Source organism: Oreochromis niloticus, linkage group LG20 (genome assembly GCF_001858045.2).
Source record: "Oreochromis niloticus isolate F11D_XX linkage group LG20, O_niloticus_UMD_NMBU, whole genome shotgun sequence".
In the NCBI taxonomy this organism is placed as follows: Eukaryota; Metazoa; Chordata; class Actinopteri; order Cichliformes; family Cichlidae; genus Oreochromis; species Oreochromis niloticus.
In genome coordinates, this window is record NC_031984.2 from 23,970,950 (window position 1) to 23,990,105 (window position 19,156).

The window sequence follows — 19,156 nt, forward strand, 5'->3', positions numbered from 1 at the left end:
TCCGACAGGTGAAAATGCAAGCTCCATGAACACGCACAGCTACAGATTCTACCTGCGTTCGTAGTTCTGCAAACTTTGACCCCCACAGAGTCGAGCTTTTCAGTTCAGTCATCTGCATTTGGATTTACACAGTGAGTATAAACACAAAAAAATATTTTATTTTTATGCTGGAATATGCATGCCGTTTAAATGTTAAACAAATTTCTTCAAGTCAAAGACTATTGCATATAATTTAATTTTTGCTTGATGCAATGTGCATAAAATTAAAAGATTAAAACTAATAAAACAAATTTTTAAAAAAAGACTTTTCCATTTGATTCAATTTTATATGATGGATTATGCAGAAAACATAGAATTTGTTACGGTCCTGAGTCTGGGGACTCAGTGTTTTTCTGTTTGTATTAGTTTTCCTTGATTTCATGATGTGTTTTGATTTCTGTCGCTAGTATCCCTAGTTCCTTGGCATTTCTTGTGTTCTAGTTCTTAGGTTGTGGTTCTGTTACTTCTGTTCAGTTTCCTGTTTTACTTTGAAAGTCTGTGTACTATGTCAGTGTGTTGAGTTTTGCCTCCCCTTGTCTTGTCATGTCCGATGAGTCCCAGCTGTGCTCTCCTTCACATTAATTACCTCAGTATGTATTTAAGCCCTGTGTTTTCCCCTGCCGGTTGTTGCGTCCTCCACGTTTGTTGTGTGCGTATTCATTGTTGTTTACCTTCAGGTTAGAGTCATTAGCATCTCCAGTCTTGTGAGTTTAAGTTATTGTTTATGTATCGCCAAGTGTGCCTCACCAGCAAATAAAGCTGCCGTTTAAGTTAATGTTTTGTCTCCGAGTCCTGCACGTGGGTCCAGCCACTGACAGCCACACAGCTCACCGTGACAGAATTGGGCTGAAAGGTCTATTGCTTTATTACGTATTCAGGTTGTGTATCATGTTTTTAAAAAGTAACAAAGTAACTAATATAAGTAATCAGTAAAGTAACAGGATTACTTTTTTGAAGAAGTAATCAGTAATTAGTAACTAATTACTTTTTTCAAGTAACTTGACCAACACTGGTATTTGAGAACTTTTTTTCTTCCATCCAGTGTTGCATTCTCCCTCACAGAGAGGCCAGTCTGCCTCTCTGTTTAGTTTAATTTGGATTTCCTGTTTGGTTAGTGTCTGTTCCAGGTGTTCAGCAATAAAGCTGTTTTTTGAGTTTACCTTTTGCCTTCTGGAGTTTGCATTTTGGGTCCTCTAGTCCTGCCTGCTGCACAGGGCCCGTGACGCTAAGAAGGTGGGGACATTGCTCAAAATCCACCGTGTAGCTGTTCACTTTTGTTTTAGTACCAAGAGCCTGTGCCATCTCCATCAGCTGATCACTCTGCTTTCCTTTACACATAACTGTTATGATCTAGTCCCATTTCACAAGGTGGTGTACTGTTCCAGATCATTTTCCAATAACTTCATTTGATTGTTTCAGCCACAGATGAAAACTGGAGACGCATCCAAAGGTGTAAGTGAGAGAAAAATTAAATGGTAGCCTATAGAAAACATATCCTCCAATCTCTAAAACGAGTGTAAGTTTGACATTGAAAAGACATCCACAACAACCACATTTGAACTATAAATAGCCGGTACACGAAGGTCTGATGGACAACCACACTAGGCGCTCAGTAGACATTGAAAAAAGACGTCATCTGGCTTTACAAAACAACTCCTTCAGTGGAGGAATATTGGACGTTCATACTTTATCCCAGACAGTTCACACAACATTTGAAATACACAGCTGGCTGAAGCAAAGTTAAAACTGTATTTACCTTATTTTAACAAGGCAGTGTGCAAAGGTGAGACAGGCCCTTATATTACCCAATATGCCAGTAGCTAATTTGTTATCAACCAACTTTACTTGCCACAATCTCACATTTCTGAATAAAAACTCAGACAAAGCAGTTACCTTCATTATTACTTTCAATGAAATGGTAACTCCATAAAGGAAGCATATTTGACACGACAGTTTACAGTACAGAAGTACCTCCCCAGTTCTGTGTGAAAGCAGCCAGTAAATTTTAAAATGAAAATTTAAAAAAGCCTCCTTCGCTGACAAGACCTGCTGTGGGTTCACAAGGGATCACTGTTTAATGGTGCCCTGTCCATAGGCAGGCGGATCCTGGGGGCCAGTGGGGTGTGCTGCCCGGAGTCTGTTGCTATCTGGGAAAAAGAGTGATCACTACTGATCAAGTTTTACCTTAACGTAGTATATCAATCATATTCTATTACTAATTCACCTTGTCATGGTGTGTGCATTTTACTTCCTGTTTTATTTTGATAGTGTCCTATCTCATGTGTGATGTTCAGTTGTGTTCCCTGGTGTTTCCTGTCTTCCTATTTACCTAGTGTGTATATATTGTCTGAGTTTCCCTTTGTTCGTGTCATCCCTCATAGTTGTGTCCTCCCTCGCAATATGTTTTCTCCAATGCATCCAAGATTAGATTTTCCTGGTTTGCTATTTATTTTATTTTGAACTTTTTTTTAGTTCAATAAATCCATCTTTAATCTACCCCTCATGTTTCTGAATCCTGCATTTAGGTCCTACTCTTGCCTTCACATTACTAATATGAAAACAACAGCTAACTGATGAGATGGATGACAAGTAGTATGTTTTCCTCTCTTGCCTCTGCCAGATGTTTTCTACAGTCATTGTGCCAGATATGAAGAGGAGAGGTGAGCCATCTCACCACCTTGTGGCAGAACTTAGGATTGCATTACACTTAAGACCCCTAATGAAATAAAACATGAAAATTTGTACAATTTAGAAGATTAAGGAGTGTGTTTATTGGAATTTTTTAACAATTGAATACTTTTGGTAATATAGTGTATTACAAACAGTTGTACTGTAATTACTAAACTATGTGCATGTAAGGCTGTTGGTGTACCATTAAAATTTAAAGATGTGAAAATTCTAATGTGAATAATTTCTCACATCTCTCTACATTAAATGCCAACTAGTGAAAAAAAATTACATTAAATCTGTTTGATTTCTCTCTTGACATCATGTTAACATTAAACTCATCACATAGTTTTGTAACACTGTAAAATTACATGGCTTTGGTTTACATAATTGAAATGATGCAGCTCAAAAACAATTGTACACATAACACTGGATCTGGATTTTGTTTAACAACGACACAGTTTGCTTGAGTGGTTTTAATGATAATATTGATGAGATGAGAATGGTCTAGAGGCCAATTCTCTTACTTTGAATGAAAACAAAACTGAGATTGTGGTGTTTGATAGGCATATCCCTCAGGACCAGTTAGCCATTCTATTTGGCCCCCTTGCCAGCTTCCTCTCTGACACTGTAAGCAATCTAGGTGTTTTCCTGGACAGTTCATTTAAGCTTGATAAACAAGTGTCCTCAGTAGTCAAATCTGGCTTTTACCAATTGCGCCAAATCTCTAAAGCCAAACATTTTATACAGGGCAATGACCTTGAAAAACTTATCCATGCTTTTAAGATTTCCAGATTAGACTATTGCAATTCCCTTTACTTTGGCCTTCATCCATCTCCATAGACTTCAGCTTGTTCAGAATGCTGCAGCTCGTCTCCTAACCGGAACTGGAAAATTTGCTTCCATTACTCCAGTTCTTGTTGACTTACATTGGCTACCCATCAAATATCGTATTGATTTTAAAATCTTGTTGCTTACTTTTAAAATTATAAATAACATTGCGCCTAGCTATCTTGCTGACCTTCTTAGCTTGTATACAACCTAGTCGAGCCTTGAGATCATCTGGTCAGTTACTCTTGGTCCAACCTAGGTCCCGCCTGAAGACCAGGGGCGATCGTGCTTTTGTCTCAGCTGCACCAAACCTCTGGAATAGTCTTCCTGTTACTATTCGTGCCTGTTAAGAGATTTCCCACTTCTATTCATATGTTATTGAAAGTTTATCTTTAATTTTAGTGTTAATAGTTGTTTACCCATTTATTCTTTCCATTTAATCGTATTTTACTGCTTCACTAGAAGTGAAGCTGAAGTAAAGACAAAAGCATAGTGTTCTCAGATATGATTTACCCAGGACATCTCCTCTGTACCTGGCTCTCTACGAGCCGTTTCACTCCCAGGAAGGGGAGAGCAGGACGTTCTTATCTATACACTCCCAAATACCAAGAGGGGCCCATTCTTCAGAATCACACACACACACTCTGAGATCATACACACACACACACACATACTCTGAAACGCTATAAATAAAGAACTGCCGCATACGCTGGTTGTGAGCCTGAGACAGCAGCGCTCACCCAGCGTGCGCACGTTGTTACCATCTAAACTGTCTTGAGTGTCTTTATTTCACCTGAAGAATATCTTGTTTAAATATTTACTCCTTACAGTGCCTCAGACTCTATTCAATCTTTCAAAACACGGTTGAAAACATACTTATTTAATTTGGCGTTCCCCACTAGCTAGTGCCCTTATTTCATTTATTTTAACCTTTTTACATTTTAACCTTCTTACTACATTTTAACTTTTTAACTTTTTAACTTTTTACTGCATTATTGCTGATTCTTCTAGATATTATTTTATACTTATGAATTGACTCTATCTCTTAACCATGGCCCGACATCTATTTTATTTAGCCCATACTTCTGGTTTAATTAATTCTTCCCATCTGTTAGTATTAGTACGAGTGTTTGTTTTTTGCACTTTGTTAATGTTTTATAACAACGTCTTATTTCATTATTTTGAAGCACTTGGGTATACCTTTGGTTTTAAATGTGCTATATAAATAAAATTGTATTGTATTGTATTGTGTTGTAAAGGTGATCTGGTCAGTGCCCAGTAGTAGTAGTAGCAGTAGTAGTCAATTCAGTTTTATATAGTGTCAAATCACAACAACAGTTGCCTCAAGGTGCTTTTTATTGTAAGATATAAATATTACATTAATCCATGTCAATGGAAAATTGTACTTAGTAGTCAGTATAATCTTTTAATGATATAAGTTTCCATATATGCTTAGAGGTGTATAATCGATTGTGTAGTGATAGGATGTGTGATCTTTAGTAGGCTTTGTGTGCATTCCAGGGTGTTCTGGCATTTAAACTCACATCCTGGGAGCATGGGAAAAGGGCATACCTTCTTTTATTGTTTTATGATAGGATAAACGTATCTATGTCTGTTTTTAGCTAAGTGCCTTTTGTTTAGATGAACTGTTGGACTTCCAGACCAGCAGGTTTAGCGAAGTCTTTATGGGGTCACACACACACACACACACACTCACCCAATGATGTATAAATAAAGACCAGGGCAGTGGCACGGCGCGAGTCTCAGAGCCCTCACTTCTGTGCGAGTGCTGTGACTGCCCTTGCTTGCAAGTAACTAACTGCAGTGTGTGTTTCTCCTCGCTGACTCTCAGCTGAAGAAGTGTTATTTAGAATAAATCTCTTGACAATCCATCATCCAGGAAAGGCTATGTGTGCATTTTTTCCTTTGGATTCATTGTCAAACATTCATTTTTTGACAAAAATAGTGGTTACTGATCAATGGAAAATACATTTATTTTCATCTATTGTCTCTGGCCAGATATTAATTTACCAATCTAAAATAAAAATAAAAATACCTATCAAAAATATCACATACAGATGATATAATATAATATAATATAATCATGTCTTAATAAGCTGATGACTGATGCTCACATTGCTCTCCTCCATGTTAGCTGCTAGGACACATGCACTGCGGACATTTCTTGACTACCTTTCTTAGCATGCTGCCAATGGCATTGAATTGGATAAGTAACAAAAAATAAAGAATGTAAATAGACAGGAAACACTGCTATATTTAAAAAACATAATTTAACAATAGCATCTAAGAAAATAGGTTAGTGACATAATAGTTATAAACTATTAGTATGTATCTGATTCTAAAGCTTTTGTTAGTTTTAAAGTAAGTTTGTCTGTAACTCAGTAGCCTATATCCCCTGCAGATGAGGGCCCATCCCTTCCTACCAAGCAGAACAAGGAGTTTCGCCCTTTCATCAGGAAGTTGCCTGAATTCAAATTCTGGTGAGAGACCAGAATGGTCGCCCAGAGGAATTGCAAATTATTATCTGGTGAACAACCTGTGTGCTGAACAATTATTTCATGCCAGTTTAGTAAAGTATGTTGCATTTAAGGGGAAGGCAAAGATACTGAGATGAAGTTTTGTGTATTTGTTTGAAGATCACTATCTCACCTTCTTTCCAGACAAACAAAGTTCATGTCTGTAATAATGGCATCTAAATACATTAAAAAGAGTGACTTCATATGTTTTTCCATGCTTGACATAACACACTTCAATAGCAACAGTTCATTTTATTTAAGCAGTTTTCCAAAAGTTCTTTTTGAATACTGGTTTAATATAAGGCTACGTTCACACTGCAGGTCTTAATGCTCAATTCCGATTTTTTGATCAAATCCGATTTTTTTTGTCTGCTTGTTCACACTACACATAAAATGCGACATCAAACGCTCTCCAGTGTGAACGCTCAAAGCGGCCCGCATGCGCAAAAGAAGATGTCACACACAACGCGCTCTGTTTAGACCCAGAGCAAACAATATTGTTTGACTGATTGCCCTTAATATAAAGACTTCGGACTTTATGTTTCCAGATTTTTGCTTTAAGTTATTTTGTTATTTACATAATAATGTAGATGACCTAATAATGATCCTTTTTGCTGTTTTAGAGGAGCGGTGCTTCAAAGGATAATTGCAGATTTCTGTCAGAATCTGCAGAAAATACAGTAAAAATAAAATGTTCACATTTCTCCAACGTTGTCTTCCCAACAGTTTCACCGGATGGTAGGAAATCGTTCGCGATGTCCTATCGGACGCTTCTCCGGCGCTGATAATTGGCATCTGTCTTGTGTCAGTGACGTAAAAGACGGATTTAATGCGACGTGACCGTTCACACAGCAGTCGCTTTCTAAAACATCGGATACGTATCGGATTCAGTACCACATACGAAAGCGACCCAGATCGGATTTGAAAATATTGGATTTGTGCCGTTCACACTGTCATACTAAGATCGGATACGGGTCGCATAGGGGCGAAAAAATCGGATTTGATGCGCTTTAGCCTGCAGTGTGAACGTAGTGGCGCAGTTCTATGTTATGTTATTTTTAAGTTGTGTTCTAAGTCTTGATAGCATTTGTTTATGCAAATACTGCAGCCACTTGTATAATAAAGTAGAAAAAGAGGAAATGGTTTTTCATCGGATAAGAGCATGCATTTGCTTATATATCGGGCATAAGCCTGACAGTCAAATTCTGTTATAGTTCACAGTAAATTGGCAAAGACTTCTTTAAGAATGAAGCATATTCTTGCTTATCTGTGTGCACTGGGGTCTTTTCTACATGGCTTTGATCAATGCACTGTGCCAGATTCTGAGTTTCAGCGAGAAGGAGATTATTTGATAGGTGGACTTTTTAATATTCATCAGGCCAATAGCTCTTTTCATCACTACAGACCTGAAGTCATTGACTGTTCCAGGTAAGTTAAACTTCACCGGATATCTTCTCATGATAAAAGACATAAAACACAGATATAAAATGGCTATTTTTAACTGTTCCTACTTTGCACTTGAGTTTTAATATTGTGATATTTCCCTTAAGTGACTAAAATTAATCGCAGGATTACCAACATTGTTAATGGATTTGAAGTCTACATACTTGGTCTTTTTATCTTGATTCCTATTTCAATTTATCGTGTCATTTCAAATTAAAAGTATTCATTGTGTGCAGGCTGTAGTGAAACTGAATTTTTTCACTCTCCTTCATCTCCCCACAGTGCACCTTTTATTCTGTCCAGTTATCGGAGGTTTCAGTTGATGAGATTCTCTGTAGAAGAAATCAGCAATTCTACCAAGCTACTGCCAAATGTGTCTCTTGGCTATGAAATATTTGACCACTGCACAGATACTGTGAGTTTCCCAGGGCCTTTAAACCTAATCTCTGTTAATGGTTTAATCCGGCCTCTGGAAGAACCACACAGGAACTTGTCCAAAGTGATAGCAGTGGTCGGGACTTACACAAGCCCTCAGGCACAAGCTGTTGCCCCATTGTTCATGATGGATCTCATTCCAATGGTAAATCTATAAAAATGTCTGTAATTCAGATACATAGTTTTAAAAAAAAGATAAAAAATTATTCTTTGATCAAAAAGTTGCAGTTAAAATTACTAAAATAAATTGTTGAAGTTTTTAAAAAAAATTACAGTAGCTATCAGCAATATGGACTTATGCTATTGCAACTAACTATGGTGGCAATTTTTCTGTTATTCTTTTAACAGGTCAGTTATGGAGCTGCCAGTTCAATCTTTTCAAGAAAACAGAATTATCCCTCTTTCATGAGAACAGTGCATCCCAATAAAGATGTAATTGAAGTCATTTTTAGCATTTTGACGGAATTCAACTGGAAATGGGTTGCTTTCCTTTATGTTGATGATAGTTATGGCATAGATGGTCTACAATTATTTCTAAAGAAAATCAAGGACACTGACATCTGCCTGGCTTATAACAAAGCCCTTGATCATTACTCAGATTACAAAGCAATATTCAAACAGATCAATGCACAAAATGTAAATGTCATTATTGTGTTTGCACCTGAATGGACAGTTGAAGAACTCATGAATTCAGTGAAACAAATAAATGTTACAAACAAGGTGTGGATAGCAGGGGATGCATGGTCATTAAGCCAAAAGATAAAAGACCAGATACAAGGAATCAAAAATGTTGGAACTGTACTTGGGGTTGCTGAGCCAAACATGACAATACCTGGTTTCAGTGAGTTTATTTATTCTTTCAAAGCTCAGACTCACTGTGAAAATGCAAAACAACAGAAGTTTTGTAATCAGATTTGCAACTGCGGTAGCCTAACTGCTGAGGAAATCATTGACGCAGACCCATCGTTCTCTTTTCCTGTTTATTCTGCCGTGTATTCCATTGCTCATGCCTTACACAATATCTTACAATGTGGAGCTGACAGATGTAAAGACAACATTACAGTCTACCCCTACATGGTAAGTATGTAAATTTGGTATTTACACCTCTGTAAGTATTATTTAAAATGATTGCACAAGTTTTTTTTTACATTAAAATATCATTAAGACATTATTTTAAAAAAGAATGTGAGGCCCCAACATCAACTGAAGTTAACTTCTGGATTCAGAAGTTAGTAGACGTTACAGTTTAATCAAGGAAACGAGACTGAAAGTGAGTCTGCATTACTTTGAGTCATAAGTAAAAAGTTTATACTAATGTTGTAAGGAATATCCTGACAGAATGAAGAGGATATCAAAGGACTCATCGTGAAGTTGCATAAATTTAGACATAGTTGTAATTTATTCTAAATGGTGTAAGTAATTATATAACATAAGCAAGGCCCGTGATACTTTGAAAGTCAATAATAAAAGTTTAACAACAATTTTGTAACAGGTGGTCAATGTAGTGTAGTAACAATGCAAGTGATATAATTCTGCCTTCAATGTTAAAAATCTGACAGCTGAGATTTCAACAAGACGGACTTTTGAATAAGTCTGGAGAAGAGAAAAATACATAAATCAAATGTGATGAGATGAAGGCAAGTTTTTTAAAGATTCACCTGAGGTACAAATTGTTTAACTTTAGCAACATTTCTTAATTGGAAAAAAAATTTCATTTAAAGGGCCAAAAATTTAATAAATTAATATTGTTCCCATTGAATCCCATTTTAAAGGTTAGACTATTAAAGTAACTTTAAAAATCTAATCTAATCTAATCTAATCTAATCTAATCTCTGTGCTCTGTATTAGGTTCTGACAGAGCTGAGGAAGTCAAATTTTACACTTTTAAATCAAACTATTCAGTTTGATCAGAATGGTGACCCCATGTTTGGATCCTATGCAATAGTTTTTTGGGACCAAGATGGAAGTGTACATGAAGTTGGCTTTTATAATTTTCATGGATCATTTGATTTCTCCATCAACAGAAGCAAAATTAGGTGGCAAACAGGGCAAGTGAGTGTTTTTTCCTTTTAATCAAAAGTTTTCCAGGTACTTTTTTTTTTAATTAAAAATACCTGTTTTTGTTTCCCCACTTCTCAATGCCTGTGTATGTGTTTATATCTAGTTGTGAATATTAATCAGGTTATTTGAGGGGATGTCCTGCTATAATTTGCAAATGTAATGAGATTTCACAAAACATTCTAAAATTCTAAACACTGAATGCATTTATTACCGTGGTTCTCTATTTGTTTACCTCTGTCCTTCACGGTATTCTCTCTGCTGTACTTACATTTGATTTTATGCAGGTGCCTACTTCAGTGTGTTCTAAAGAATGTGAAGTAGGGTACAAGAAAACACAAGATGGAAATTACAAATGTTGCTTCAATTGCACAATCTGTCCAAGTGGGACCTATATCAACACCACAGGTAAATTATTTTCATGTGATGGAAAAAAGGATAAAACCAGCATTGTCAGTCTTGACTCAAAATGTTCAGGCAGTAAGGTATTTTAAAGGCTAAAATGGTTTGATATTTATAATGATTGGATGCTATAGACTTCCATTTTAATTTTGTTTAAGTCCACCACTGCTCAAATCAGAACAGCAAGTCTTAGTCTTGCAACAATTACTATTAGTATTAATAGTTATAGTTTGATGCTCATACCCAACCCTTATCTTAATTCTTGGAGTATTCTATCCTTCATACACTTCATGTATTATTCCATATAAAGAATCAGTATGTTCTGTTTGCCAGTGAGTAGATCATGAAAACAAACTTTATACTGTTTAATGAGCATCATTTCTTTTTCATAAAACACCAATTTTACTGTTGAATCATACATGTTCAAGAACAAATTTGACAATATCTCCATGTAAATGAAAGGTGAACAGCAGAAATTTCACCGGCAACAAAGATTCAGTTATGCTGTGATCAATACTTGCTTATTATGGGATGTAGCAGTTGGGAAGTAAGAGTGAATTTAGTACTTGCAGTACTCTATTTAAAAATAATCCATCTATGTTCCTGTTCATATGTCTATATAAGGGAAATGCACTAAAACGATGACTGAAAGGGAAAACCTAAGTAATTATTCTGTCACTAAACTACTCGAGAGTCTCTCTGCACTGTCACTTATAACTGCTTGTGTATGTATAAAAACAGCTCGCTATTAAAAAAGAAGCAGCTGAACTACATTGTCTATATCTTAATATCTTCAAATAAATTCTAGCCAAAAGCAAATTAGCCTGATTATGAAGACAGACTGATTTAAATATGATTTCACTATAACTATATAACACTACTTACTTCCTACTGCTTTATAGACTGAACCTTGTCCAGCATCAGCCTGCTTGGTTTAGTAGTCAGATGGTGATTAATGTGTACAATGGAGCAAACCTAATCCAATAGCATTTTTAAGTCAAAATTAATGATCATTTGTCCTTTCGTTATGTAACACAGAGGATCCCTACAGCTGCATCAATTGTAACAACACACAGTGGTCTGAAGAAGGAAGTACATCATGCAGTCTGCGAGTGGTGGAGTATACACCATTTACAGACATTTGGGCTCTAGGGATCATGGTCGGTGCTTTTATCTTGGTGTTCATCTCACTGGCCTTGTCTGTTCTCTTTGCCCTGAACTACAACACGCCTGTTGTCAAATCTGCTGGAGGACCAATGTGCTTCCTAATTTTAGGCTGTCTCAGTCTGTCTAGTCTTAGTGTATTTTTTTATTTTGGTGAACCAACAGTTGCTTTCTGTATCTTAAGATATTTACCATTTCTCTTATTCTTCACTGTTTGTTTAGCTTGTTTTGTTGTGCGCTCTTTTCAAATTGTTTGCATTTTCAAAATAGCAGCCCAGATACCCAAACTCCACAGCTGGTGGATGAAATATCACGGACAGTGGCTGTTCATCACTGTGGCATTTGTGACACAGGCAATCTTCCTTCTTATTAACTATATATATGCTCCCCCGAGTTCAAAAATGGACATCTATTGGAACCCCAAAAAAATCATACTTGGTTGTGATATTGACTTTAAAGCAGCATTAATTTCTCTGGTTTTACCTTTATTATTTTGTTTTCTTTGCTTTGTTTTTTCCTACATGGGAAAAGACCTCCCAAAAAATTACAATGAAGCCAAAGCAATAACCTTTTGCCTCCTCCTGCTGATCCTCACTTGGATCATCTTTGCCACTGGAAGCATCCTTTATCAGGGCAAGTACATCCAGCCCCTGCAGAGTCTGGCAGTACTCTCAAGTCTCTACTCCTTTTTGTTGTGGTATTTCTTTCCTAAATGTTATATTATAATTTTTCAACCTCACAAAAACACTCATCGTTACTTTCAAAATCTTATTCAGAGTTATACCAAAACCATAAGCCAGTAGCTGTCTCGAAGACATATGAACAGATGTAGACAAGAGACTTCTTCTTCAAACTTCAGACTCTATCTATCTATCTATCTATCTATCTATCTATCTATCTATCTATCTATCTATCTATCTATCTATCTATCTATCTATCTATCTATCTATCTATCTATCTATCTATCTATCTATCTATCTATCTAGATATATATAACCTTGTAAATGAAATGTATTTATATGTAATGTACTCATACAGTTTAACAGAAATACTGGAAATCTTTTCTGACATATGGCTCTGATTGTTTCATGGAACAATAAAATGAAACAGAATTCCTTGTATGTAATAATATGTAATATATGTTTTTATGGTTGTTGTGAAATAAATCTCTATAAAACAATTTTAGGTTCAAAAACATTGGACATATCATTTTGATTTCACAGTCACACATGTATATATATGTTAAGAAGCAATTGTATTGTATTTTGTACTCAAGCTACTAAATAACAATATTTCCGTCATGGAACTTGTACTTTTGTTTATTTCACTGTAGAACATGTTTTTAAATATACAAACACTTTGAAATCTTACAAGATTATATATTAATTAAAAGGCTAATGACATTCAGTGATATGTATAATTTTATTGTCTTAAACATTTTAACATCAAAATGTACTGCAGTTTAATAACAGTAAATTTCATTCAATTAAACTCAGTTGTGTAGTGGGCTTCATTTTCTGCTCAGCTGTTTGGTTAATGTTGTCATATAACACAAATCTGACCACATGAGTGCAGGACTCCATATAAAATTATTTTCTTTATGCATATTTTAAAGAACTACTTGATACAGATAAATTTTTCATCGAATTGAATTGAATTACAGTTGAGATGAGATGAGATAGCCTTTATTTGTCAGTTGCAAGTCTTTTGCCCACAGCCGAGATGACAGACCTTGCCGACCGTACATACAATACAAACATCACATTGGGGAGACAGGTCAGGCCAGGTAGCGAGGAAAAAAACATTGAAATATGTAACACAAAAGGATAATACAGGAATGCACAGATATCAACACACCATAACACAATAAACACAGAGAAGCAACATGGGAAAGTGTTCCATGTTGCTTGTCTGTGTTTATTTACAGTTGACCCATAGGGGCATAAAAATACCTGAACACAAAACACAAGACGAATACACATGATATTAGGAGAAATATTTTTAAAAGATGATCAGTTTTATGATGAATACTATGTTGACACTTCAGCTTATGTCTGGTCACTTGTCATTGTCATTCACAGTGTTGTGTGTGCAAATGATCTCTCCAATGTCCTGTTTGGTCAAAGGTTAGGTCATGCAAAACAGGATGTTTATGCAACAGGATGTATCATTTAGGCATAACCCAAAGACACATCCTTGAATTATTAATACAGTTTGCATGTGTGCATATGCCTGTAACCCCATGTTATTTTCCAGCCAAATCAGTACTTGTATACCGTCATACATGGATGTTCCCTGTAGCAAAACCTACATTAAAGAAAACTCAACATCATATTAGACTGCTGAAAGGTTGTAATAATTTAATCAGTTAATTAGTTCTCTGATTTACATGGTCTTACTAACTGTCACTTTTCCTTTGTTGCTCTCTTTTAGAGATCTGCCAGTGAATCTACGGTGCCTTCATGGTTTAGCTGAAAAAAGTGTAACAATAAATAACTGTATATAATATTGAATAATAATTTATCATAAGAGAAAGCAATACTATATATCATGCTTTATCAGTCTCTAACAAAAAGTATATTTTGCCACTTTCTTGCAAACCCTTAATCAAAAACCTTTTACAACTTTGAGCATATTTATACGTAGTATAAGCCATTAGGGATTGTTAAAGACAGTGGTATTTATTCTAACCAGTGTGCTGCCAGTATTCATCAAGCTTCTCCAGTGATTCTTGGCTTAAGTTTTGTCATGCAGTTTTCAGGCATTATGACAATGGGTTTCTGCTTGGATACATTTTTTTTTAAATAAATCATTTTTGGTAACATATAATCAAGTGCAAGTTAAAAGAATGCCTCATTTATCCACAGCTGGGGGCATTTCAGTTACTATCCAGTCATCAAAGGCACTTAGCAACTTGGATGTGTTTTGCATACTAATTTGTGAATTGTCTTCCAACCATTAACAAGTACGTATGTAAGATATCAACAGCCATGCATCACTAAGCTCATGGAAATAAATAGTGGTAACTCATACAAGTAGTGCATTGCTTCTTATAAGCACAGTGTAATCTCATTAGATGCCACATCAGACTGGCAAATGGTAACTATGAGGCATTTTCTTACTTCTCTGTATCTGCTGGGAACTTTTTTACATACTTTGACTAAATGCACAATGTCAGCCACAGACTTCCATCTGGATGGAGATTATTTGATTGGTGGACTTTTTAATATTCATTATGCCAGTGGCGGTCTTTATCAAACGAAACCACAGGCCATTGACTGTTCCAGGTAAGCTTTCTAACCAAATCTTGATATGTGGAACTCTAAATGTACCAAATGAGACACCTTACATTATATAGCTTCACCTAAACTAAGTCACTGAGTGTAACTTAGTAGCACATTTACATTTACTTCTAACAAAGATAACTACATTAAGTCAGTTTTGAACAATTTTTATGTTTCGTTTAAAAACTTTTACTCTCTTTCTCTGTCAACAGTCAACTATTCAGTCTCTCAGACCATCGGAGATTTCAGATGATGAGATTTGCTGTGGAACAAATTAATAACTCTACCTACATACTGCCAAATGTGTCCCTTGGGTATGACATATTTGACCACTGCTCAGTTACAAAGAACTTCCCAGGAATTTTAAATCTTATCTCAGTAAATGGCCTGATTCAATCTTGGTTTGAACCACTCAAGAATTTTTCCAGAGTGATGGCAGTGGTTGGCCCTTTTACAAGCACAGATGCCCTGACTATAGCTCCACTCTTCATGACAGATCTCATTCCTTTGGTAAGTTAGCATTATAAACTAAAATGAAGTTAACCTAAAGTCGTGAATATATGACCAGAAATAGTAAAAATGTCTCCATTACTCTTTCAACAGGTCAGTTATGGAGTTGGCAGCTCTCACCTATCAAATAAAATAAAATTTCCTTCCTTCCTACGGACAGTGCATTCCAATGACGGAATGATTGAAGTCATTGTTAAGATTATAGTCCACTTCAATTGGCGCTGGGTTGCTTTCCTTAACAGTGATGACGATTATGGTCGTGATGGCCTAGATCTTTTTATAAAGAAGATCGACGGTACTGACATCTGCCTAGCTTATACGAAAGCTCTCAATGACAATACAAACTACTCCCAAATATTCCAACAGATAGAAGCACAAAAAATACATGTTGTCATTGTTTTTGCTCCAGAAGCGACTTCAGAAGCTCTTGTTGAGACAGCAGTACAAGTGAATTTCAGAAATAAAGTGTGGATAGCATGTGACACCTGGTCCATAAACAAAAGGCTTTCCAAGATGAAAGAAATCAGAAACATTGGAACTGTACTAGGTGTGTCTCAGCCAGTAGAGACAGTACCCGGCTTCAATAATTTTATCTACTCTACCAAAAGACAAACGTTTTTTAAAAATGAAGCACAAAATGTGTTTTGTAATCAGGCTTGCAACTGCAGCTACGTGACTCCAGAGGATATCATTTCAGCAGATTCATCTTATTCCTTTACTGTTTATTCAGCTGTGTATGCCATTGCTCACGGTTTACACAATGCCTTGCAATGTGGAGATGGTAAATGCAGTGATAATATTACCATGTTCCCATATATGGTAAGTGTGCCAACTCAAGAGGTTGTGTGTTTTATCTTACTGACAACTGTAACCTCTATGTATGTCTAAACATTTTAAAATACTGATTCTTCCTGGTTTTTTTGTGTTCACACACTGCATAGAGCATGACATATAAGGTAGGGTAAACTAGAATAAGATGCCACCTTCTCTATCTCTAATTTTATTGAGCTTAAAAGTCAGTATCAGAAGTAACATCAGAAATAGTTCTCCAGGCTTCTTGAAGGACATTGCAGCTGCATTTTGTTCTATTATCTGTCAAGATCATCCCATACTGCACCAATCATGTTAAAGTCTGGACTCCTTTCTACTGCTTATTATCCCAGCAGGGTACCTGTTTAAGGGGAGGGTGTAGGTGATAAATTGTGTGTGTTTTCTAATAGGCTTTGCTAAGTTGTGTGTCACCTATGGACACAAAGCTGGTTCACCCTTTGAGTTAGGGGGTGTTCGTATTTTTGAATGATTCATAGGCCAGCGTTAGGTGGCTTAATGAACAAAAAGCATTCTGCTGAAAATGGTCAGGACTGACAATAAGTGAAAAAGCAGTACGAAGACCTTCAGAAAGACCACATAAAAATACAAATCAAACAATATCACAGTTTTCTATTTAATTCTAGCAAGGTCACCACCATCTATGAGTAAAGCTATAATAAAATGGACTCAATGTAATTGTCAGAAGGGGGATATTCTACCTTGGGCAGCTATATGTGGTTCTTACTACTATATAGTATCAAACTTTACGTCTCTCAGAATGCATCCATCCAGCAATTACCTCCTACTTCTTGTGTCCTCAAAATCCTTAAAATGTACACTTCCTGTAAAAGGGTTCACCATACTGTAGTTTCTCCCTTCTCTAGGATATTTTAACAACCTATGTAATCAGTGTGAAAATGCTGTTAAAGTTACCTCTTTATGCCTACAACAGGTTTTAGAAGAGCTGAAGAAGTCAAACTTTACACTTTTAAACCAGAATATTCAATTTGATGAGAACGGAGATTTCAAGTCTGGATCATACTCAATAGTTTTCTGGAATCAGACTGGAGATGCACAGGAAATTGGCTTTTACAGCTTTTATCCATCTGTTCAATTCTTCATCAACAACACCATGATTAAATGGTACACAGATGGAGATGTAAGTTGTGTTTTTTAATCTTCTCATACAGTATATCAACACTTTAGATAGTATAAAGTGATCAAAATCCTTTGTTGTATTGTTTTTCCTTTCAAATGATACATTTGTAGATAAAGACACACTAGTGTAGTTATTCCAGGGGCCAAACATACTATCAGGTAAATAAACAGATGGAGGTTGTCAGTATCTAGTGAACTGCCCCAAATTTTAAAAACTGTGGCTGCAGGTCTTTTCCTGTTGTCTGTATATTTTACAAAGTAATATCCTTGAACAGGTACCGACTTCATTTTGTTCAGCAGAATGTCCTATTGGATATGTACAAAAGCAAACTGGAATCCACAAATGCTGTTTCAACTGTGAAATATGTCCAAATGGAACCTATATCAACGTCACAGGTAAATTATAATACATTAAACTCTTAAAATAAGAAAAGGTTGTGTTGGTTCATTTGTTACTAGAGAGTGATCATTATGTACAACAGAGTAATGAAGCACTCAGTAGCATTTTCTTTTTCAAACATTAGTTTAATGATAGTCTGTCCTTTTGTTGTCTAAACAGAGGATCCCTACAACTGCATCAACTGCAAAGACACGCAATGGTCTGAAAAAGGAAGTACATCATGTGATCTGCGTGTAGTGGAGTACATGCCATTTACAGACAGCTGGGCTATACTGATCATGGTCGGTGCCTGGGCCTTAGTGGGCATGACATTATCCATGTCTGTTCTCTTTGTTGTTAACTACAACACACCTGTTGTCAAATCTGCTGGAGGACCAATGTGTTTCCTTATTTTAGGCTGCCTCAGTCTGTCTAGTCTTAGTGTATTTTTTTACTTTGGCAAGCCAACAGTAGCTTTCTGTATTTTAAGATACTTACCATTTCTGTTATTCTACACTATTTGTTTAGCATGTTTTGTTGTGCGATCTTTTCAGATTGTTTGCATTTTCAAAATAGCAGCAAAGGTCCCAAAGCTTTACAGTTGGTGGATGAAATATCACGGACAGCAGCTAGTCATCACTGTGGCATTTATCACTGAGGCTTTCTTGCTTCTTATTAGCTATTCATATGCCGCGCCCAAACCCTACCAAGACAAAGTTTGGTACCCAGACAAAATCATACTTGATTGTGAAATTAATCCTAAAGCAATATCTTGCTCTGTGATTTTACCTTTATTGTTGTGCTCTCTTTGCTTTGTTTTCTCCTACATGGGAAAGGACCTACCAAAAAACTACAATGAGGCCAAAGCAATAACTTTTTGTCTCCTCCTGCTGATCTTCACCTGGATCATTTTTGTCACACAATATATGCTTTACCGTGGGAAATTCATCCTAATGTTTAATGCTCTGGCTGTACTCTCCAGTCTCTACTCCTTTCTGTTGTGGTACTTCCTCCCAAAATGTTACATCATAATTTTTCAACCACACCGAAACACACCTAAGTACTTCCAAGGTCTCATTCAAAATTATACCAAAACAATTAGCCAATAGCTGCCTCTAATAATGTTGTGTCTCTATAGGGAGAAAAACGAATGTACTCAGGGCCTTCTGCTAAAAATGTTGCTTTTAAGTAATTTTCTTATTTAGATCAGGGGTTTTCTTTTGATAAATATGCTTATGGATTTTTGTGACAAGAGTTAAATGAAAATGAATAAGAAGATGATGCTCTCTCAAAAGTTACCAGTCTTACTTACACTTATGTTGCTAAATGAGATAAGACAATTAATTAATTAATACCTGTGCTTACAATGTAATTACATAAATATATATTTTCCTTTTGACCAAGATAATCTTGCTTTTTACCTTGTTCCTAGGCTTTAC

At 36.0% G+C, this 19,156-nt stretch overlaps 2 protein-coding genes across 2 annotated transcripts; both read left to right on the top strand.

Annotated features, from left to right (window-relative positions):
* The first annotated feature begins 7,320 nt into the window (after nucleotides 1–7,320).
* LOC100695917 (taste receptor type 1 member 1-like) lies at nucleotides 7,321–12,379 on the top strand. The gene is made up of 6 exons (XM_003444871.2): nucleotides 7,321–7,502; nucleotides 7,800–8,097; nucleotides 8,301–9,029; nucleotides 9,801–10,004; nucleotides 10,298–10,418; nucleotides 11,451–12,379. Exons 1-6 carry the CDS (start codon nucleotides 7,321–7,323, stop codon nucleotides 12,377–12,379), a joined length of 2,463 nt encoding a protein of 820 aa, XP_003444919.2.
* A 2,302-nt stretch (nucleotides 12,380–14,681) lies between these two features.
* Nucleotides 14,682–18,826, top strand: LOC100694143 (taste receptor type 1 member 1-like). The gene is made up of 6 exons (XM_003444784.1): nucleotides 14,682–14,863; nucleotides 15,073–15,370; nucleotides 15,464–16,189; nucleotides 17,133–17,339; nucleotides 17,614–17,734; nucleotides 17,898–18,826. The coding sequence occupies exons 1-6, from the start codon at nucleotides 14,682–14,684 to the stop codon at nucleotides 18,824–18,826; spliced, it is 2,463 nt and encodes an 820-aa protein (XP_003444832.1).
* The last annotated feature ends 330 nt before the right edge of the window (nucleotides 18,827–19,156 follow it).

What these genes read in the sequence shown, in the direction of transcription:
- LOC100695917 (XM_003444871.2), top strand. Translation starts at nt 7,321, where the DNA reads ATGAAGCATATTCTTGCTTATCTGTGTGCACTGGGGTCTTTTCTACAT. An exon ending in TGATGGATCTCATTCCAATG is followed by an intron (nt 8,098 to 8,300) that starts GTAAATCTATAA and finishes TTCTTTTAACAG; the next exon opens with GTCAGTTATGGAGCTGCCAG. An exon ending in GACCTATATCAACACCACAG is followed by an intron (nt 10,419 to 11,450) that starts GTAAATTATTTT and finishes TATGTAACACAG; the next exon opens with AGGATCCCTACAGCTGCATC.
- LOC100694143 (XM_003444784.1), top strand. Translation starts at nt 14,682, where the DNA reads ATGAGGCATTTTCTTACTTCTCTGTATCTGCTGGGAACTTTTTTACAT. An exon ending in AATGGTACACAGATGGAGAT is followed by an intron (nt 17,340 to 17,613) that starts GTAAGTTGTGTT and finishes ATCCTTGAACAG; the next exon opens with GTACCGACTTCATTTTGTTC. An exon ending in AACCTATATCAACGTCACAG is followed by an intron (nt 17,735 to 17,897) that starts GTAAATTATAAT and finishes TTGTCTAAACAG; the next exon opens with AGGATCCCTACAACTGCATC.